This window comes from Trichomycterus rosablanca, chromosome 23 (genome assembly GCF_030014385.1).
Source record: "Trichomycterus rosablanca isolate fTriRos1 chromosome 23, fTriRos1.hap1, whole genome shotgun sequence".
Lineage (NCBI taxonomy): Eukaryota > Metazoa > Chordata > Actinopteri > Siluriformes > Trichomycteridae > Trichomycterus > Trichomycterus rosablanca.
Genome location: NC_086010.1, coordinates 9,059,326 through 9,082,556, shown reverse-complemented (window position 1 = coordinate 9,082,556; position 23,231 = coordinate 9,059,326). Strand labels below are relative to the sequence as shown.

General features: G+C 39.1%; 2 protein-coding genes across 4 annotated transcripts in view; both read right to left on the bottom strand.

The window, feature by feature from the left end:
* tmx3b (thioredoxin related transmembrane protein 3b) overlaps positions 1-15,220 on the bottom strand; it is a 61,199-nt gene extending 45,979 nt beyond the window's left edge. The window contains exons 1-7 of the mRNA XM_062985350.1: positions 15,148-15,220; positions 14,904-14,964; positions 11,938-11,977; positions 10,996-11,119; positions 9,488-9,533; positions 5,153-5,233; positions 672-771 (exon numbers count right to left, since the gene is read on the bottom strand). Of these exons, the coding sequence (XP_062841420.1) occupies positions 672-771; positions 5,153-5,233; positions 9,488-9,533; positions 10,996-11,119; positions 11,938-11,977; positions 14,904-14,964; positions 15,148-15,190 (495 nt within the window). The 5' untranslated portion in view covers positions 15,191-15,220. The remainder of the gene's footprint in view (positions 1-671; positions 772-5,152; positions 5,234-9,487; positions 9,534-10,995; positions 11,120-11,937; positions 11,978-14,903; positions 14,965-15,147) is intronic.
* A 4,509-nt stretch (positions 15,221-19,729) lies between these two features.
* The window catches only part of LOC134300939 (dnaJ homolog subfamily C member 13-like), a 78,419-nt gene continuing 74,917 nt past the window's right edge, over positions 19,730-23,231 (bottom strand). For 2 of the 3 annotated variants that reach the window (XM_062985418.1, XM_062985419.1), the window contains one exon: positions 19,730-20,744. In XM_062985418.1, the coding sequence (XP_062841488.1) occupies positions 20,647-20,744 (98 nt within the window). In that variant the 3' untranslated portion in view covers positions 19,730-20,646. The remainder of the gene's footprint in view (positions 20,745-23,231) is intronic. The other variant, XM_062985420.1, reaches the window with a different exon arrangement.

Below are 23,231 nucleotides of genomic sequence, written 5' to 3'. Positions count from 1 at the left end.
CTCATAGTTTGAAATGGAATGTCCAACAAGGTCATGGTGGGGCGTCCAAATTCTTTGACCATGTAAAAAAAGCAAAAATCAACTGAGCACATACTTATTATTATTCGCTCAAACACTGATTTTTAAATTAAATTCCAATGATGGTTCCAAAAAATGAACTTCAATGCACTTTTAAAGTCTCTTACTGATTCTGCTTACTTAATATTACATTTCATAGTAAGTATGCCCATACCTTTATTTGACTTGACTTTAATCGTTCACATTTTTGCAGTTTGTGTAAATTTCTGGCATTTAGCAGATGCTTTTATCCAAAGTGAATGCTATTGAGCCCTGACCGTAATCCGATAAAAATCTGTAGATGTACTTGCATTGCCGGTCAGCACAAAATCTGAGACTGCAGTCGAACAATTCTGCAATGAAAAATGCCCAAGTATTCCCCAATCTAACTGGCAAAGCTGATAGGGTCACGTCCAAACAGATTAAAGGTTGTAATCTACACAGTACTAAACCAGGGGTGTGATCATTTGAACTGGAAATCTACTGCACTTATTTTCTGTGAAACTGTAAAGAAAAAGTACAAGAAAATAACTAGGGGAACAAATCTACCCCTCCCTTCACAAACTGTTCCCCCAACTATACATCCTGCCCATGAGAGGACCCTGTGGACTTACCTTGAGTGTTGACTCTCCTCCAATGTACACAAACAGCACATCATGCCTCTTTAGAATGTGCTGGAACATCTGTCTGCTCGGGAGGGAACGCACAGAGGGTCTACAAACAAACAAATCAGATGTTTGTCTTACACTTCAACCCCACAGAGGGACGATGATCATGGCAAGGAAAATAACAGATGTTTTCACATGTCAACTCTCAGTTTCTACACTAGGCTAACTGGTGCACAGTGCTGTCAAGCTTATTGTTTTAATGTCCCATTAAACACAGTAAAAATGAGGCTTTACAGAGTACAAGTGAATGTCCAGAGACACAAGGTGTCCAAAATGATATACCAGGAGGGCTTTTCTAGACTTTAGAACATAACTGCTGATTTAGGGTGTATTCACACCTACATTTCGTTTGATATGGTCCAAAACAGTCTATAAGTTGGTTAACTTGAAGCATTTTCCCCTCTATTCAGTTGATTTTTACACAGAGAAAAATCCAAGCACACCAAAATGAATTAGAAAAGTTGTCTCCAAGCCAGAACCTCACACTTTCTCCCTTTTTAGCGCGTCCAATTGCGTCATGCTTCCTCTCCACCAATGCCAATCCCTGCTCTGATTGAGGAGGACAAAGCTAACCCACGCTCCCTCTGACACGTGGGCAACATGCCGTACGCATCTTATCACCTGCACTTTGTCGAGCGCAGTGCAGTGCAGTGCAGTGCAGCTCAGCGTTGTGTACGGAGAGACACACCCTGAGAGCACTCTTTTCTCATCTCTGTGCAGGCGCCATCAATCAGCCAGCAGAGGTCGTAATTGCACCAGTCATGGAAGAGAGAGCCCATCCGGCTTAGACCCGCCCATATCTGAACAACGGGCCAATCGTTGTTCATGTGGCCGCTCAGCCTTAGCCGGCAGGCAGAGCTGGGATCTCGAATACATGGTTCCAGCGCGTGTTTTTACCGCTTTCACACTTTATTACAAAATTGGTTCTCAACCCTGGCCTAAAGTATGTGTAAATCTCACCCTGAGCTGGTTGAATATTCTTCTCAGAATATCCAGAATGGACATTACTATTTAACCCACCCACCCCCTTGCAGCTATAAAAATCCTTTACAGAATTTGGGCTTATTCCATTTAGAAGCATTTGTAGAATCAGGCTCTAATAGGTGAAAGGATCTGGGCATATAATTGACATTTATATACAACCCAAGGGTGTTTAATTGACATGCCAGGGATCTGTGCCTGCTGTTGGAGTATCTTTTATAAAACCATCCCTTAACGGGCCTTGCCGTAAACAGTAAAGGACCTTTCCCAAACTCTCAACAAATAGCTGAAAACGTTTTACACCTGTTAGCAATGGATGTGGCCACAACACCTGACCTCAATAATGATCTGAAAGGTGCTCACATACTTTTGGCCAAATAGTGCAGGTTGAGAGTGTAGATGGCAAGGGACACGGTCAGTGTATAATGTAGCTTAGAGATTTGCTTTTGGTAAAGCATAGGGGCCCAGTCCAAACTTTTTAAACACACTAGAACCATTATGTCTACTCCGCAACACTTTACAGTTGGCACTATGGTAGCAAACAGTAGAATTTCCAAGCAACCTCCAAGGCCAAATTATTCATCAGAATGGCATAACATGAAGAGGCAGTAATGACTCCATAACATGCATTTTCACTGCTCCAGAGACCAGTGATTAAGTGATTTATCCCCCTTCAGCCAACAACTGATATAGCGAGCTTAGTCTTGTGTGCTGCTGCTCGGTCATGATGTCTCGATTTATGAAGTACTTGACTTGACTTTCAGAGGCAGTTTGGAAGCGGGTGTTGCACCCAAGAACAGCTTGGCTGATATCGCAAGGCAGAGACACACCTGGACGGTGTGACATCCATCACAGGGCAATACACTCACATATTTACTCAATCTCTCATGCCTGCGGGAGAATTTAGTGTAGTCAGTTCATGTTTATGCGAGGTGGAAGATAATCAGAGTATCAGGAGGAAGCTTTTTACAGAGAGGGACTAGAGACGAGGATTAAATCTAGGTTGGTAATCATTCGCAGCCAACTGTACGATACTTGGGGGTAAATTCAACATTTCTGAACACTAGAAAGTAAAATAACTTTATATTAGCCAGAGTTCTGAGGTATTAACATTATTGTGACCTTTCCTGTGTCCATTTTGAACAAGACCGTTGTCGCATCAATCTACGAAGCTGCATTGACATCTAGTGGACAGAAGTGGAACTGTCAGCAAGGGAGACTAGAAAGTGTCTACTTGGAAGTTTGTGGACCTGAACCAATTCAATCCAATAAACAATTCTGTACCTTAATTGCTGAGCTACCACGATGTGTTCTCAATGTTTTGTTCCGAATCCTGACAGTACTCGTTAATGGGGTTGCCAGGTCTCTGTTTTGTACAAACTTAATAGTTTAAGTTAGGGTTGGACAGCACAGATTGAATGTAATAATTACTGGCAACCTATTGTAGTGTTTGCACTAGAATGAACGTTGTAATATCACCCGGTAACAACAACATTTTGGACAAGTTATAGGGATTTAATTTATATATAGGCTTTATATAGGGACAGTGGTAGCCTAGTGGATAGCGGTTTGGGCTATCAACTGAAAGGTTAAGAGTTCAAATCCCAGCTCTGCTATGCAGCCATTGTTGGGACCTTGAGCTAGACCAGACCTGGGCATTGTACGGCCCGCGGGCCACATCCGGCCCGCGACACATCCCTAACCGCCCCGCATGAGGTTCGAGGCAATTAAAAATCAGACGTAAATAAATGTACATCACACATGCATTACAACAGGATTGATTTTGCTGTGTCTTTACATTTCCGTAAGTTTCGATTTACGTGTGCGAGAGTGTATCAGCTTCACCGTAATGCGAACAGAACTGAGTGTGACTGACGGTCGAGTTTTTAACAAGACATGAACTTCTGAAGTATTTATTCATTAAAGTCAGATGTAACGCTGGTTAAGGATCACAATTTAGGCTTTAAATCGCGGTACTAAACAGAAATACAACAACATGAACGATGCAGAGCGTCACACCTGAAGCTTCACTAACTAAACTGCAAAAGCAACAAGGACTTTTTATAAAGTTTAACACATCCAGAACTGAAGCAGTCAGGACCAGCTTTGAGATTTTAAAAATAATATCCAACAATAACAAAGGACTGAAAAACAAATGTGGTAATTAGACTCAAAACAAAATAGTTTAAAAACCTGCACTTTTTTTTTTTGTATTTGTTTGTTTAAATAGTAAAATAATGCTGATGTTTTTCTCTCTGCCTACTTCTAATTTTCTGATTGTAACATCTAAACATTAACAACTTATTAGAACTGTACAATTTACTGCTTCTCATAAAGAGTGGGCAGTTGTAGTCTAGTGCTTAAGGTACTGGACTAGTAAATACAAGGTTGCTGGTTCGAGCCCCACCACTGCCAGGTTGCTGCTATTGGGCCCTTGAGCAAGGCCCTTAACCCTCAATTGCTTGGACTGTATACTGTAACTGTAATGTAAGTCGCTTTGGATAAAGACGTTGACGCTAAATGCTGAAAATGTAATGTAAATGTAAATAAAGAGATAAAATTAATATTGAGCATAATTAAGTTCACCTTATTGGTTCGGCCCTCCACAACAGTCCCAGTTTCTTACGTGGCCCCTTGGAAAATGTAATTGCCCACCCCTGAGCTAGACCCTTAAGCTCCAGGGGCCCGGTACAATGGCTGACCCTGCACTCTGACCCCAGCTTCCAAAAACAAGCTGGGATATGTGAAGAAAGAATTTTGTTGTACTGTACATCTGTATATGTATATATGACAAAGGCATTCTATTCTATCATTAATTAATACGGTTTTCCCATAAGTCTGTGTTTTCCCATCTTTGCCAAGTGTAAAAAACATTTGCAATACTTGGGTTGATTTTTTTAACTCCTGCTGTATTGCAGCCTGTTATTCACCATCCAATAATGGGTGGTTACCAGACAGTACCAGACATGACAATCATGTTTTTGCATTGTCCCTAATCAGTGGTATTCAATTTCTTTGCACTCTGGCGCCCCCTGACAAGGAGGGCAGCAACCTAGCACACACCTCCTCCAACCCAAGTGCTTTATTACACCAGCCAGTGGTGGACACTTATGAAAAGACGTGAACAAAAGACCTTGCTCTGTGTTCAATTGCCGTTCATGCAAGTATCACAACCAGACAACGCTGTCAGTGTTGCAGTGGCAAGGAAGTGACTTTACCATCAGGCTTTTCCATCATCTGCCCTGGACGACAGTGTCTGTTAAGAGCCTTAACCAGGCTGGTAGTACCACTCAAACCTCTCTGGTCTCTGATGATGGGCTAGCCACCACAGCACCACCCAAATGCCCTGCGTAACCATTCTAAATGCTGCAATATTGTTTGATGTTAAAAATAAAAGGAGAATTAAAGTGCCTGGAAACAGTCAAGAGAATGAATGAATTGCTCACCCTGCCACTCTATTAGCAAACTCGATGATGTCATCCTTCGTTCTCGGACCCTTGTAGTTGTACGCCAGCTCCCCCTTTAGTCTGAGAGAAAAAGAACAAAAACACATCATCAGTGTATTATTGTTTGATATTTTTAGGCTAAAAGGGCATCTATTAAGCAATAAAGTACACAATGTGGCCAAAAGTATGTGGACACCTATCTGGGTGTTTTTTGTTTGTTTGTTTATTAGGATTTTAACATCATGTTTTACACTTTGGTTAAATTCATGACAGAAACGGTAGTTACTCGCTACACAACAGACTTTATCACTGACTGGACTGAATAATGAAGAACTCCAATTATTTTTTGGTAGTTATAACTTTTAGTTCATTTTAATTTTGTGTGTGAATGATTTGTAAATCCTATATATTCTAATTATTCTCCAGGCCACCCAATGAGGATGGTCCATGCTGAGTCTGGTTCCTCTCAAGTTTTCCTGTAATTTTAAGGGTTTAAGAGTTTTTCCTTGCCACTGTCGCCCTCGGCTTGCTCAACACGGGTTTTTGGTCTGTTGCTCTTGGATTCTGTAAAGTTGCTTTGAGACAATGTCTATTGTAAAAAGCGCTATATAAATAAACTTGACTTGACTTGAATTTTGACTTGACAAGGTTCATCGGTTCACAAGTTTTAACTCCAAACACAGTCATGGAAAATTTTGTATCTTCAATTCACCTCACTTGCATGTCTTCAGACTGTGGTAGGAAACCAAAGCTGCTGGAGGAAACCCACGCAGACACGGGAACATGCAAACTCCACACAGAAAGGACCTGGACCAACCCACCTGGGGATCGAACCCAGGACCTTCTTGCTGTGAGGCGACAGTGCTATCCACTGAGCCACCGTGCCGCCCGAGTCTGGGTGGTTTAGCCACAACTAATGTTATGTACTTAAAATTAGAAGTGCTTTTATACAGCTCATAGATTTTATTAGTATCATATGATTTTTAAAGGGGTTTGAGAGAATGTTGAATTTTTACAGGTTAGTGGTAGACTTTTGTGAATTTCACTGAATGGACAAGCCTCATTCCTTCCACCTTTTGCATCATCTCATAAACCTCATCACAGTCATAAACTCTAACTTCTGTAACTGCTTGGGTGGAATTGCATCGTACACTCATGAAGGAGATTTGCTAAGGTTACAAACAAACACAAACATTTCTCAGGAGATTTAATGAGTCTGAATGAGGCTCCCAGAGGTTTAGATATTAAAAACATGCCCCGCTAGTATTCCCACTGCAGATTCTAATCACAAAGTCCCACTGACACCACCAGCCAACTGGGGCTGTGATGAAATATCACTAACAACAAACATGACAAGAAAATCTCAAATAGTTCTGTAATATGTTACACCACTGTAGCAGGTGGGTGTTTTAAGCATAAGAAATTGAGGAAGGGGCAAATAGGGGATAAATAATTTAATAAATAATCATTGCATCTGCACTTTACCATCACCCCGGACTGCACACTGGACTGTTGTAATTATTTATCATTAGCACCTGCAGTTTACACAACCATCATACATATACGTATATGTATAGTTATAATTATTTTTCACCATCCTTATATAGTTATAGTTACAGCTGTATAGTTATTATTTACACATCTTTATTACTATTACTTTTATTACTAATATATACCTAACATCATTACTCTTATAATTATAATGTATACCTAACTAATCTTTATCATTATTACTGTTATAATTATAATGTATACCTAACTAATCTTTATTATCATTACTGTTATCATTATAATGTATACCTAACTAATCTTTATTATCATTACTGTTATAATTATAATGTATACCTAACTAATCTTTATTATCATTATTGTTATAATTATAATGTATACCTAACTAATCTTTATTATCATTACTGTTATAATTATAATGTATACCTAACTAATCTTATTATTACTACTACTATTATTATAATACATACCCATTTTTTATTCATATGCTTATTGTTATTATTGCTATTATGTATATAGTACTATGTACCTAGATATAATTCTATATATGTAAATAGCTATAGTTATAACTTATATTTATATTAATCATAGACATATGTTTACTGATATTCTCAGTTTTTTTGCACAATGCTACTATTTTGCACTTCTGGTAGATGCTGGTAGAAACTACATTTCGTTGCCTTGTACCTGTACTGAGCAATGACAATAAAGTTGAATCTATCTATCTATCTATAAGCTGGTCAGTTAGTGAGTGGGTACACTGTATTGTTAACTACTGTCTGTATAGAACTCCTGTGTTTTTTCTTTTGGCCTTTGTGTGTGTGTGTGAGTGCAAATCAGTAGCCTAGAAAAAATGACCTGTGTTAGGGGTCAGATTGCTTTTTTTAAACAGCCAATTAAAGCCAAACTAGTCTCAGCTATTTAAAAAGTGGTTGCACAAGGCTACAATAGTTCATGTCTGGGCAAAAGAGGTTGCCAGAGTTCCTCCTCACTCCTTATGTTGCTACAATTCGTTCCTGCACAGCTGCTACTAAAGCCATAATGATATAAAGCTTATTTTTTCCATCCACTTTATACTAGACTAGATGCATCTCAGAAATGTGTAAAATAGACGCTGTGTCCTAAACCACATACCGCATTGTATGTCTGGATATAAATATGTATTCATCTCACCAAGGGGAATTAATTGGTGATAGAATGTAATTCACTTTCTAACTTTCTAACTTTCAGGACAAAATTAACTCTATAGGTGTGTGTGTATATGTGTGGCCTCTGGGATTCATTGCATCACACCTTATTTCTCTATTAATACAGACTTGGGTCCCATGGAAACTGCCTCCTGGGATACTCACTCTGTTCGGTGTAGATAACACCACCTTTTCACACAAAGATCACACAATCATCTCTGGAACCATTGTGAAAGGAGCGTACAGTAACCACTAGAGATTAATTAGTGATTGTATAAGAGAGAATTCTGAAGGAATTTTTAAATTAAAGAAACTTTATTAGGAACGTCTGTGCACCTGCTTATTCTTGTTATTATTTTAAAGCTGTTCATAAGACTGAAGCAAAATGCATACAATCAGATGCAAGTCAAGGGCTTTAGCTAATGTTTACATTGAGTGGTTGCTGATCTTGGGATCGTGGGATTTTAGAGACACAACAATCCCTAGAGCTTCTACAGAAAGGGTGCAGCAAGTGGCAGTTCTGCAGGTGGAAACATCTTGTTGTGAGAGGTCTGAGGATATGGCCAGGTTGGATTAAATGAACAATATAGTATAATCCAAGCCGTCCTAATACGGTAAGCAGAAAGGTATCTTAGAACACATAACATGTTGAAACTGAGGGTAATAGGCTACAACAACAGAAGACCAAACCGGCCCATACAGTGGACACAGGCTCACTACAGGCTCAACTTTACCTAGCAAGCAAAAACCTGGCCCGTCCCACCCTGATCTGGAACTGTCGTGAATTCTGTGGTAGAAAACCCCTTAATAAAATACCTCAAAAGCCGCTCAGGTGGCGCAGCGGTTAAAACACACGCTGCAACCAGAGCTGGGATCTCGAATACATCGTATCGAATCTCAGCTCTGCCTTGCCGGCTGAGGCTGAGCGGCCACATGAACAACGATTGGCCTGTTGTTCAGATGGGCGGGACTAAGCCGGATGGGGTCAAACTGGTGCAATTACGACCTCTGCTGGCTGATTAGAGGCGCCTACACAGAGATGAGGAAAGAGTGCTCTTAGGGTGTGTCTCTCCGTACACAACGCTAGGTGGCACAACACTCATCAATGTGTGGGTGATAAGATGCATACGGCTTGCTGCCCACGTGTTGGAGGGAGCGTGGGTTAGAGCAGGGATCGGCATAGGCGGAGAGGAAGCATGATGCAATTGGGCAATTGGACACGCTAAAGGGGGAGAAAAGGGGAGAAAATGCATAGAAAAAATAAAATAAAATACCTCAAAGACTGGATTGTGAGTATAAAAGTTTACATCTTTTCTGCAGTGAAGGATCACACAGACCGAGTCTCACACAGAGGCTCAGTGGATGCGATCACAAATGATAAATTAGACATCTTTTTATACTGTTCTCTGTGACCTTGTAGGACAGTAGAAGATCCCACACTTAACACAGGAGCTGTTCTACATCAGCTCGAACTAGGCTTTGGAGGTCATACAATGCAACTGACGCACTTCTTATCACGTACACCACGTACACATCCTACATTCTATTGTAGCAGAATACATCTACATTTTCTAAGTAGTAATTGATTATGTATTAATATGTCTAGTGTAAATGAACCTTTTTCTCTTACAATACTTACAGCTTTATCGTGGGGTATCCTCGTACTCCAAACTCCGAAGCAACACCTGTTCGAATAAGAATATTTAATCATTCAAACACACACCAACTTAAGACATATCTATATAATCAATGGATATTCTAGGTAGAATGTATTCCATACTTTTTAGAAATAAACAAAACAAAACATGGAGCTTAATGGAAAAAAAAACAATAGGGGCCCAAAATCCACTAATGGTAATGCTTCAATTTTTTTTTTTTTTAGCATTTTTTAAATTCATTACAGTGTTTTCATTACAAATCAAATATTTAATAGAATAACTTGAAGGAAAAGGTACATATTTAAAAGAAAATGAACATGAATTTCAGAACTTCGAAGTATTTGGCACTATTTGGCACTAAGTCTCATCCTGTCTATTAAAACGTAAACAACATGATTTGAAGCTTGTTTAATTTAATATATTTGCAGCTATTGTTCACCGAATATAAAAATGACATAAAAATTTCATACTATGTAGCACTGTGGCAGGTTCTTCTAAGAGGCAGTGGGACAGTGGTAGCCTAGTGGGTAGAGCTTTGGACTATCAATTCAAAGGTTGAAAGTTCGGATCCAAGCTCTGCCATGCAGCCACTGTTGGGCCCTTGAGCAAGACCCTTAACCTCTCTCTGCCATACAATGGCCATATTGACCCTGCGCTCTGACCCCTCTGAAATGCGAAGAAAGAAATTCATTGTACTGTACATTTGTATATGTATATATGACAAATAAAGACATTCTATTCTACTCTAAACCAAGACCAACCCTCTATGTGTCCAAATATGGCTAAACTGAAGGGTGCCAAGTGTACCCAGGTCTGTAAAATGCCACAAATCTGATCATTTGCATCCAAACCATGATCAGGCAGACCAATAGTGACCACGCCATTAAGAGTGAGAGAACAGCAACTTCTGCACAGATACAGAATGTGTCTAATAAATAGAGCGACTCCAATGGACAAGTATGATGAATCTAAGTTTCAGATTTTCGACAGTAGCCCAAGGGTTTGTCAGGGGAAGAACATGAGAGACTGATACCACAGTATGGAAATATTTAAGTTTGGGGGTGCTTTGCCTACTGAGGTTGGGCATCCGGCAGAATCAACAACACCCTGACAAAGAAGAAGACCCACATCATGGTTTGGATCATTGAAGAGGAGGGGTCATATTGCAGAAGGATAGTGACCCAAAACACACCTTAAAGCTTGGCGCTACTACTTGAAGACCAAAAAAAGATCAACGAGTGTTAACTGTCATGGACTTTCCTCCATAGTAACAGACCTACACCCTATCATTCATTTTGAATAGAACTGGAACTGCATTCAGTAACATCACATGATGCTCTATGGAATGTTGTAAAATCATATTTGGCACAAAGCTGTCCACAGTCCACAGGAATTATAAAATTTCACTGTGTGTCCCAGACTTTTGGCCCTAACTGAATAAAAAATATCAAAAGTTAAGGGAAAGACTAAAGAATGAACCCCAACTTACCAGTATAGGCAGTGCCGTCCATCTTGCCCACTCGGACAGGGGATCCAGAATTCCTTAGCTCAGCTCCCACCTCGTGCCAGATGGGTTCGAGCTTTTTACAGTATCCACACCAAGGGGCATAGAACTGTACAAAACCCAAAAGAAAAATCACATCATCCAGCACAACCTAAACTACTCACCACTATACAGTAACACACTATATGACCAAAAGTATATGGACGCCCCTTTTTTACTGCAGAGTTTGGGTGTTTTAGCCACACCTGTTACTAAATAATATGAATTTTAAAAGGTTCTTCTCTTTCCAGCATGAATGCACCTCTAGGCACAAACCAGATTCTATAAGGACATAGTTTGATGCAAAGAAAAACACATTGGTGTCCAATTGCTTGCAGACCTTGTCATCCGACATTCATTCATTCACTGTCTGTTTTACCTTTGCTCCATCCTTACAAAGACACGGTGAGTCTACTCCACCTGGAAATCAAACCCAGAACCTTCTTGCTGTGAGGTGACAGTGCTACCCACCAAGCCACTATGCCACGTAGTCATCCAACATCAATGACCAAACTCACAAATGCCATGTTGACTACGTTGGCACACATTTTTAAACACTATGGTCCCAAATAGGGGGTAAAGTGTCCATATATTTTTTATTATATATTGTAGTTATGCATGGAACACTTATCACTTATTTAATAATGCTGCTCTCATTTGTTCTGATTTTGTAAACACACAATCCACATCTGATCCCGGAAAGCAGCATTTACTGCTACTCATCACTTGGGGATGTAGTGCAGATCCACAGGAAACTGCTGGATGAGTCCTCGATTTAAACCTCATTCATTCATCATTCTTTGCTTTATAACAACATAGACACATCCACAATGTGCTACCAACAGGCGAGTGTGTAAATGTGTAATAACAAAGAAAACATCCACTCACATCCACCAGCCAGACGTCATCCATCCTGTTGTCTTTGAACCTAAAGAAGACATACATACATATAGAGGCACTGTGAATAAATGCTCATTAAAAGCAGTGTCTTTAGACATCGAGTTTAAAGAACACATACAGAGAACAAAGTAAGAATTGAATATGTACTGGGAATGATAATGATTACTAAATATATCAATAATCAATAACCAACAATAAAGTTGTTGTCTGGTTAAGAAGGTCATTTAAATTAATAGCGGCACACTGGTGGTTGAGCTGATGGGTAGTACACATATTGAATGCAGCAGATATGAGCAGCATTAAGACCTGAATGACTTTGTTATGACCCAAATCATTATCAGCAGTTGACTGAGTTGAAGTGCTCACAGGTAAAACTAAAATAAAATATTATGGTATATTATAGATAATAGAGGTGGTGGTTCGGTTTACACGTATAATGAATCGATGTTCACTTTAAACAGCAGAGGGCACTGGCGCTATTCACCTCGCCTGGTTGACGTCACTACAGGGTTGCCAGGTTCGGAATTTTCCAGCAAAATTTATTTATGTGAGGATTGTTTTGCATAGTTTGTACCTACTTCAAAAATAAAAGAGAAATAATAAAAGGAAAATTTGTCATAATTTGTCTTCAATTTATTTTGTTAAAAAGAAAAACGGGGAAAAAAGTCGTATCATGAACCCAGTATCATGAATCGCATCGCATCATGGGTAGAGTGTATCGTTGCATCCCTACTAAATTGCAAGTCTAACCTCTATGAATTACACATTATGCCAGGAGGAATGGGTCAAACTGAACAACAATGCTACCAAATAAATTACATATCTTACCGTAGACACCTCAAAGTTTAAAATTCCAGTCAAAGCTTTGCAATAAGAAACAACCGGTATTGGACTGTGGCATGACTGTGGTAAATCTTTGCACTAAATATTTGTCTAATCTATACCTTGATAGATTTTGGCAATATTGCCAACTGCAGTATACAGTACTTTTTTCCAGATTACCCAGCCCTTGTCCTATAGCAAACTTTATAACCTTATAGTTCATAGTGGCTGCTGCAACAGGAAAATTAAAGACTAAACCTAAATGAATGGACACCATTGATGCATTTCTGTTGTCCCTGTTTAATTAATTAAATACATCTATATAAATAAATAAAGCTTAACTCCATAATCACTAACCATTCACACCCACTTCATACCCTGGAGGTGTTTCGACAGAGCACCTTCAGTCACAGACTGATTCCTCCTAAATGTAGGACTGAACGCTACAGGAAATCTTTTCTGATAACTGCAATCAGACTGTTTAACAATTCATAATAATCCAAATTATTCCTAATCATTTATAATAAATACCCACTTTTTGTATGCTATCCATGCACCATTAAACCAATGTTTACATACCTCAATAAATACCAATTTTTGTATGCTATGCATACACCATAAAAAGTGTTTACACGTATATAGTACCATACTGTACATTTTTATTCTTATTGCTTGTTTCTTTACTGTACGTGAATGTTGTATGTACACAAGAAATTGTTGTTGTCTGATGTGAGCTGCTGTAACAAAGAAATTTCCTGCAAAGGATCAATAAAGAATATCTATCTACCTACCTACCTACCTACCTACCTACCTAATCCATCCATCCATCCATCCATCCATCTCCCAAAAAAGGATCTCAAAGTTACAACCACATTTAAAGCGGATGTGTGCCAAATTGCACACCAAAGCTTTGCAATAAGAAACAACAGGTATTACACTGTGGTATGACTGTGGTAAATCTTTGTCTTAAATATTTGTCCAATCTATATCTGCATATCTATATACAGTACATTTTCCAGATTACCCAGCCCTTGTTTATTTATTAAGCACCTTACAACTGTGACCAAACACAATCCAAGCATTGTCAAGGTCCCAACAGTGACAACCTGGCAGAAGTTTGTACCCATCATCCTGTGCATTCTTTTGATCAAAGCATTACATTTACATTTTTTGCATTAATCCAAAGCGACTTACAATTGAGACAGTATACATAGCAAGCAACTGAGGGTTAAGGGCCTTGCTCAAGGGCCCAACAGTGGCAAGCTGGCTGATGCGGGGCTTGAAAGCAACCTTCTGATTACTAGTCCTGTACCTTAACCATTGCTGCAACAGTAAAATTAAAGACTAAACCTAAATGAATGGGCACTGATGCATTTCTGTTGTCCCTGTTTAATTAATTAAATCCATCTGGTATGTACAAGCTCTGTCTCCCAAAAGAGGATCTCAAAGTTACAAGTCCATTTAAAGCGGCTGTTGGTCAAATTGCACACCAAAGCTTTGCAATATGATACAACTGGTATTAAACTGTGGTATGACTGTGGTAAATTTTTGTCTTAAATATTTGACCAATCTATATTTGCAATATACAGTACATTTACTTATTTACTAAGCACCTTACAACTGTGACCAAACACAATGCAAGCATTGTCAAGGTCCCAACAGTGACAACCTGGCAGAGGTTTGTACCCATCATCCTGTGCATTCTTTTGATCAAAGCATTACATTTACATTTTTAGCATTTCGCAGATGCTAAAGCAAGGTTAAGGGCCTTGCTTAAGGGCCCAACAGTGGCTGATGTGGGGCTTGAACCAGCAACCTTCTGATTACTAGTCCTGTACCTTAACCACTGTGCTACCACTGCCCTAGCAGTGTAGCTTTATGCTTCCTGCTGGCTGCAAATGAAATATTAAGCATGTTGTAGATAAAACCAACAAAGGATTTCAATCCAAACCAGTTAAGCTTCATTATTGCAAGATGATTTATGCTGATGTGTCTTGTTCATGTCAGTGATCTTTAAATTTCAGGGTATTTAAATGTTACAACTATGACAGGTCAAACAGAGCTTTGTACAAAGTAATCCAGGTTAGCAACATGGATGTTAGGAATCAGAAGGTAAATTAATGTTTACTTACGTGTCATCGAGATCTTCTACAAAAGCAGAAACAGTAGAAGTGTAGAGAAGTGATGTGATCACTGTAGAGAGAGATGAACAGTTCAGACTGATCATTCATTGCAGCAGCAGCACTGATACACACTCATCCTCATCTCATCATAATTAACCACTACACAGCATCAAACCCTGATACAAGCTGTAGAATATTTACAACTATATACAGCTAATCTGCACCTGCATGCTATCAATAACACTAAATGTACCTGCACAAACCAGCAGCGCCTTTAATTCTGCCATCTTTCCCATCTACACCACCTAACAGGAAACGGTGGAGACGACCGCACACTTCTGAGCATGCGCACTAACACCACTGATCTTCATTGGAAACGAAAGCGGTGTCATTCTGCGCATGCGTGCTACCACCAAGCCTGCAATTAGCACGGCAAGCAAATAAGCATTTGTATAGTCAAAGCTTAACTGACAAAATATGTAAATAAGTAATTAGTATAATATTAAATAGACTGAATAAACAATATGACGTTTTGTACAACAAGTCTGTACAACTACAACTAAAAACTGGTTAATAAAATTGTTTATTTGGAATTTGGAGGCCATGCTACAAAGTTGAATAATGTGTGTATGTTTTTTGATACAGCAGGATTTTAGAACCCTTAAAAACCTATAAAAGACAAACGCATTTGTTTTTATCATTTTATCATTATTGAATTGAAATCTTCCTTACAAATGTATGTACAGTCAATTGTATTACAGTACATCTAAAAAGCAGGTACAGTAGACCCTTGAGTTACGAACCATTTACCATACGAACATTTCGGGTTACGAACGATCTTTTTCAACTTCACGTACGAACAAATTTCAGATTACGAACAGAAATTCGCGAAACACGTGACGTCACGAACAAGTTGACTCCAACCGTCTCTCGCTCTCTCTCTCTCTATATGAGTCATTCTATAATTTGGGGTACATTCCATGTCCAATGATAATAATTATATTTATTCTAACTATTTTCTTTAAAAATGTCATATTTTACCTATTAATGGAAAACATGTTGTAATATCACAAAAACATTATGTGCATCCTATGCTTCATTTAGCTTGAAATTTGTCATGATGTTCCTAAATGAACAGTTTTTGCTGTGTCTGTTTTTTAAGTTGAGGGCCTTGGTTTCAAAATAATGAATACAATTATTAAGGGCAACAACATCTATTTTTTTTTTTTATTTCAATAGTTTAAATACTAAAGAAAAATAATATTTTTTAAATTGAGTTTCTCTTTTAAATAATTTAAATATATTTATTTATTATTGTCCGCAAAAGTTCTGTCAACTATGTTACTAACAGAACTCCACTCAGCAACTCAAAAATGGTTTGTTCTAAAACTATGTGACCAGCATTACATGATATCATTTTTCTCTGTAGAGGGCATATTGAACAAACTGTGGTGAATGTTCTCTTATTTTTAAAAATATTTTATCTATAATAGAACATTGTCAATGAGTATATTAATTGACCGTCAACTATGTTACATACATTGTTATGGTTAAAATTTTTTTAAATAATTTTAATTCAAATGTATGTTCAAATTACACATTACTCTGTTCAAGAAATGACATGTGGTCAGCCAGGCAAGGTCTACCACTGAAGTTATGGGTCAAAATAGGGAAATTGTCAAGTATGTTACCTGTCAACTAAGTTACCTAGTAGTCTACATCTACTGTCCCTTTAAAATTAAAATAAAATAAAAAAAAAATTTAAGCTTTGCAACTAGTGGATATGTTACACTAAAGGAATATATTAACTTGAACCACTGATTGTTCTGTTGAGAAAGAACATTGTTTTTGTACTTTTTGGTGATGTGAAATGTACCCCAAATTATAGAATGACCCATATATATATATATACAGTGAGCGAACATTCAGACAGCGGACGGTGTTTTTCCGGTGTTTTCTTTATATTTTGTGAAATTCAATATTAAAATGTCTCCAAAGAATGTGCAGAGGAAGTGCAGTGGTGAGAAAACAAACAAATCACTATTTGGTGTGTTGTATAATTACTCCTGCCAGTAGCTGTCACTGTGTATCAGACAGAGGGGACAGTGAGTGAGAGAGAAGAAGGAATTCGGCTCAGTAAAGTATTCTTTCTTTCTTGCAATTACACCTACAAAATACAACACGACTGAAATAAAGAAGGAAATAATAGAGAAATATGAGAGTAATTGTTGTTTCTGGTAGATACATTTTATAAAAAAAGAAGGAAATTGATTATGGTGTATGGTACAGCACACGTACTGTACTGAAATGTGGTGTGTGTTTTATGTACAGTACAGTACTACTACTGTGTATTGTTTATTATTGTTTATTACAGGAATGTCTATTCTATAATTTAGGATTAAGGGAAAATATACTTGTATTTATAACAAAAAAGAGCATTTAAGACATTAGAAAGGTTAGGTATGGGGGGTTTGGGAGGTCTGGCACGGATTAATTCTGTTTACATTATTTCTTATGGGAAAAATAGCAAACATTTTGACTTAAGATCAGCCCTTTGGAACCAATTAAATTCGTAAGGGTCTACTCATGGCTGGATTACTGACCGGGCCAGTGGGGCCAGCACCCAGGGGCCCTTGAGGTCAGGGGGCCCCGGGGGGGCCCTGGCCCAAAACATTTTGCGATGCCTATCAACATTTATGATACAATATATTTTTATTTCCGAGGGCCCTCCATTTTAAGGATCCTCTGACTATTAGGGACTTTGACCCCAGGGCCTCTTGGGGGCCCTAGCCATGCTTTTGGGCCCCTTATGAAAATGGATGAGGCGTTGTGGCACTGCTCTGACTTCGACTTCTGGCTATTAGGGGTCCTAGGAAAGAGGGGGGCATATTTTTAGAGGGCCCTGGTTATGAGAGCCCCTACCAGGGGGCCCTAGAGAAGAGCAGGGCATACCATTAGAGGGCCCTTGATCACAACTCTTTGCCCAGGGGCCCAGACTATCCTTAATCCCTCCTTGGGTCTACTGTATAATGTTTGGATTTCTAAAAATAAATGAAGCACAGGGAAAGAAGTACATATAAGCAGTGTATTGTTTTAAATATAAATGATGAATTGCACCGAACTGCAAATGGGTGTGAATAATGCAAATATCATTGGAAGCTCATAATGGAAACTGATTTGATTTGAATGATGGTTATGTATTGAAAACATGTTAGCACAGTGAGTGGTGAAGGCAATAAACACCTTATTTTATTAAGCGGTAAAATGGTAGAACAGGATGGACTGCAAGATATACAATTGGAAGACAGTACTCCCAGTGGTGTCTGTAAGAATGTTCAATAGCTTATACCCACTGCCCTTTTGTTGGAATGAAATTATCTTCTTTTCATTATTAAGTTTCCAGTTGTTTAATTATGTAACCCAACTGCTTTCACCCTGTTCTTCAATGGTCAGGACCCCCACAGAGCAGGTATTATTTAGGTGGTGGATCATTCTCAGCACTCCAGTGACAATGACATGGTGGTGGTGTGTTAGTGTGTGTTGTGCTGGTATGAGTGGATCAGACACAGCAGTGCTGCTGGAGTTTTTAAATACCGTGTCCACTCACTGTCCACTCTATTAGACACTCCTACCTAGTTGGTCCACCTTGTAGATGTAAAGTCAGAGACGATCGCTCATCTATTGCTGCTGTTTGAGTTGGCCATCTTCTAGACCTTCATCAGTACTCACAGGACGCTGCCCACGGGGCGCTGTTGGCTGGATATATTTTTGGTTGGTGGACTATTCTCAGTCCAGCAGTGACAGTGTTGTGTTTAAAAACTCCGTCAGCGCTGCCGTGTCTTATCCACTCATTGCAGCACAACAGGATTATTTCCACTTTGTTTTAGTCAATCTCATATTTGTTTAAGCCCAGAAAAGTAGGTGAAGTTATACAATCAGAGCAATTTCACCAGTCAGTGAACTTACAATTACTAGTCCAGTGTCTTTAGTTTCGAGCTGCCATTCATTTCTGGAGCATTTTAAAGCTCTGTTTACGTTTGAAAGCCTGCATCTGATTGGCTGAATGCTTAGTGTGGAATGTGGCTTTCTGATGGGACCAGTGTTAGATCTTAGTTACACTTATGTCCATATACTTATGGTATTAAGCCTAGTATTTCTGCTCTTCTCACCACTTATGAGCTGAGCATGCAGTTCTGAAGTCTTGTAAATGTAATTTGTTGAGCTGCAGTGGTAGCTCAGTGGTTAAGGTACTGAACTCATACTCAGTAATCATAAGGTTGCCAGTTCAAGCCCCACCATTGCCAAAACTGCCACGGTTGGGATCCAGAGCAAGGCCCTTATCTCTCAATTGCTTAAATTGTGTTTAATGATAATTGTAAGTCACTTTGGATAAAAGCGGCTGCAAGTGTAAACGAAGCTTTTGGAATGTAATTGGTAAAAATCATTCTCAGCACTGCAGTGACACTGACATGGTGGTGGTGTGTTAGTGTGTGTTGTGCTGGTATGAGTGGATCAGACACAGCAGCACTGCTGGAGTTTATAAATACCGTGTCCACTCACTGTCCACTCTATTAGACACTTCTACCTAGTTGGTCCACCTTGTAGATGTAAAGTCAGAGACGATCGCTCATCTATTGCTGCTGTTCGAGTTGATCATCTTCTAGACCTTGCTTGTACACAACTGAGCCCTATTTGTGTGTTTATGTGTTTATTATTGTACACTGGACAGGCCCAGGCTTGCAACTGCCATTCCAATTCTTCCCAATGGTGTTCATAGCATTGAGTTCAGGTCTCTGTGTGAACAGCTAGAAAGTGATAAAGAAAAAAAACAAGACTGTGGATTCCCTTTTATTCTTAAAATTTTATGTACAAGTGCAACTGATTTTTTTAAATTGTACATTCCATATAGAAAGTTTATATACGCATATTATATAGACAGTTTCACAATTGCACTAATCTCTCACATGGATTTGTAATTGGAGTCAGCATTTTCCTGGGTCCTTTTCCAGAAGCTTGTTCTTTCAGGTGGTGAGAATCACTAGACGGTTAAGTACTCAGGTATAAATAATCGAGTGGTTTTTTTTGCATTCTGGGTGAAGAAAGGCAGAAAAGGGAATAGGAAGACGACAAGAGGATAGGAAACGTGGATCTGGACACAAAGACACGAGCCTTAAAGACATGGATTGCAGCTGGGGATGATCAAAGCTCAATCTTTTCTTTCCTTTAATTTGAATCAGCATTCATTCCTTCCTTCCGTCTGAAATAACACTGAAACGGACAGATGTGGAATTACTGTATTTGCCTGATGAAGCTACCGGGTTGTTCAGTCAAGACAAGGTAAAGAAGACATGATGCAGGAATGAAAGTGAAGTAAGGGTATGATTTCTAAAGCTATCTTTACGTACAGGCCTTTCCTCCCTTCTTCAAAAAATACTTTCATAAAAAAGTAAACAATTCTTTTCTGTGGGAAAAAGCAAAAGAAAGAAAAACAAAATCTAACAAAACAGGAAAAGTAGATTTGAACAGAAACAAAGGAATCATTAAAGACAAGTGCTATGATGGGACACCGCAGACTTTTTGAGATGCAGCCGCACACATCTGGAAGGAGGTACACCGGGTTCAGAATGCTTCACCCCTCTCTTTCTGTGTTTGTCTTTTCTAGTTATCCACCTTTCTAGTGTCCCTTTTTCAGTCCTGGAGGTGAGAAGGCCGCTGCTCTTGGGGAAGTGATGCGGTCTCAGTGCTCTTTTTTTCAGCCCAGGTCTCCTATGTCATTGTCTACTGGTGGGGGGACGCTGGGAAGGACCGTAGCTCCCGTGCCCGCCGTTAGATATCCAGCTATTCCCGGACCTGAACACAAGACCAACCGGACAGAAATTGATGTAAGTACAGTAAAGATGACAGATAAACCAACACAAGATTATACAGTAGTGTTCAAAAAAATAGCAGTGATTTAAAAAAAGAGAATAAAGCACAAAGTCAATATAATAACTTTTATTTCCATAAATGCAAATGCACTGAAAATACTACACTTTCAATTCTAAATCAAAACATTAACAAAATTTAACCAGTTTGTGTTCATCCTTTACAGAAAGTTAAGAAAAATAAATATTAGGCTGTTCAAAATAATAGCAGTGCCAGCATTTTTCTTTAAAAACTCAAAAAATTTAAGTATAAACTGAAAAAAATGTTTGAGGTTTCACTTTACTTTAAATTACTGAACTAATATTCAGTGGCATAACAATTGTTTCTGAGATCTGTGTTGTATGGAGTCGATCAACTTCTGGCACCTCTGAACAGGTATTCCAGTCCAGGATGATCAGACGACATTCCACAGTTCTTCTGCAATTTTGGGTTTTGCCTCAAAAGAACGCATTTCAGATTTCAGCCCACAAGTTCTCTCTGGGATTGAAGTCAGGGGATTGTGCTGGCCACTCTATTACCTCAATCTTGTTTGTCTGTAACCAAGATGTTTTGGGTCATTGTCATGTTGAAACACCCATTTTAAGGACATTTCTTCTTTGACATAGGGCAACATGATCTCCTCAAGTATTCTGATATATTTAAATTGATCCATGATCCCTCGTATGTGATAAGTAGACGTAACACCATGGTATGTAAAACATCCCCATATCATCATTTTGTACCACCATGCTTTACTGTCTTCACAGTGTACTGTGGCTTGAATTCAGTGCTCGAGGGTCGTCAGACATACTGTCTACGGCCACTAGACCCAAAAAGAAAAATTTTGCTTTCACCAGTGCACAAAATGTTGAGCCGTTTCTCTTTGGACCAGTCAATGTGTTCTTTGAACCCATTCAGGACACGTCTTTTTCTTAACAACGGGACTTTGCAAGGAGTTCTTGCTGGTAAATTGGCTTCACTTAATCATCTTCTGTACTCACTGGTAACTTCAGATGTTCCTTGATCTTTCTGGAGGTGATGATTGGCTGAGTATTTGCCATTTTGGCTATTCTTCAATCCTTTCGAACAGTAGTTCCACGCTTCCTTCTGCATCTTTCAGGTTTTGGTTTTCACTTCAAGGCATTTGAGATCATTTTAGCTGAACAGCCGATAATGTGCTGCACTTGTATACTCTGTATGTTTTTTCCATCTACAATAAACTTTTTAATCAAAGTATGCTGTTCATCAGAACAACGTCTGGAACAACCCATTTTACCCAATATTTCAGAAGGAAACGCGCTATGACCAACCTGTGCAACATTTGCCACCCTCCTAAATTAAATAAGGGCCAAAATTGACACCCGTTCTTCTGCAGAATGAATGACTTCACCAATTGAACTCCTCACTGCTATTATTTTGAACAAGCCCCTTTCAATCAATGCTTCGATTACTCAGAATGAGCGGCATGCACGTCCTAATTGTTGGGTTTGTTTTGTTTTCAATACTCTACTACACTTTCAAGTAAATTATTTGCTATGTAGACATATCACTTCTACTAAAAATAGTGATTCATCAGGTTAATGGTGTTGGACTGCTATTTTTTTGAACACCACTGTATATAGAAGCACTTTGTAGCTCTACAATTACTGACTGTAGTCCATCTGTTTCACCCTGTTCTTCAATGGTCAGGACCCCCACAGAGCAGGTATAATTTAGGTGGTGGATCATTCTCAGCACTGCAGTGACACTGACATGGTGGTGGTGTGTTAGTGTGTGTTGTGCTGGTATGAGTGGATAAGACACAGCAGCGCTGCTGGAGTTTTTAAATACCGTGTCCACTCACTGTCCACTCTATTAGACACTCCTACCTAGTTGGTCCACCTTGTAGATGTAACGTCAGAGACGATCGCTCATCTATTGCTGCTGTTTGAGGTGGTCATCTTCTAGACCTTAATCAGTGGTCACAGGACGCTGCCCATGGAGCGCTGTTGGCTGGATATTTTTGGTTGGTGGACCATTCTCAGTCCAGCAGTGACAGTGAGGTTTTTTTTATCAGCACTGCTGTGTCTTATCCACTCATACCAGCACAACACACACTAACACACCACCACCATGTCAGTGTCACTGCAGTGCTGAGAATGATCCACCACCTAAATAATACCTGCTCTGTGGTGGTCCTGGGAGAGTCCTGACCATTGAGGAACAGCATGAAAGGGGGCTAACAAAGCATGCAGAGAAACAGATGGACTACAGTCAGTAATTGTAGAACTACTATATGGTAAGTGGAACTGATAAAATGGACAATGCGTGTGGAAACAAGGAGGTGGTTTTAATGTTAAAAATGTGCTTTTAAGGCGTTTTTTTTTGCCCTGTAACTGAATTATATGAAAATAACAACATACTTGATTCATAACTTTCTAGTCATTCAACTTT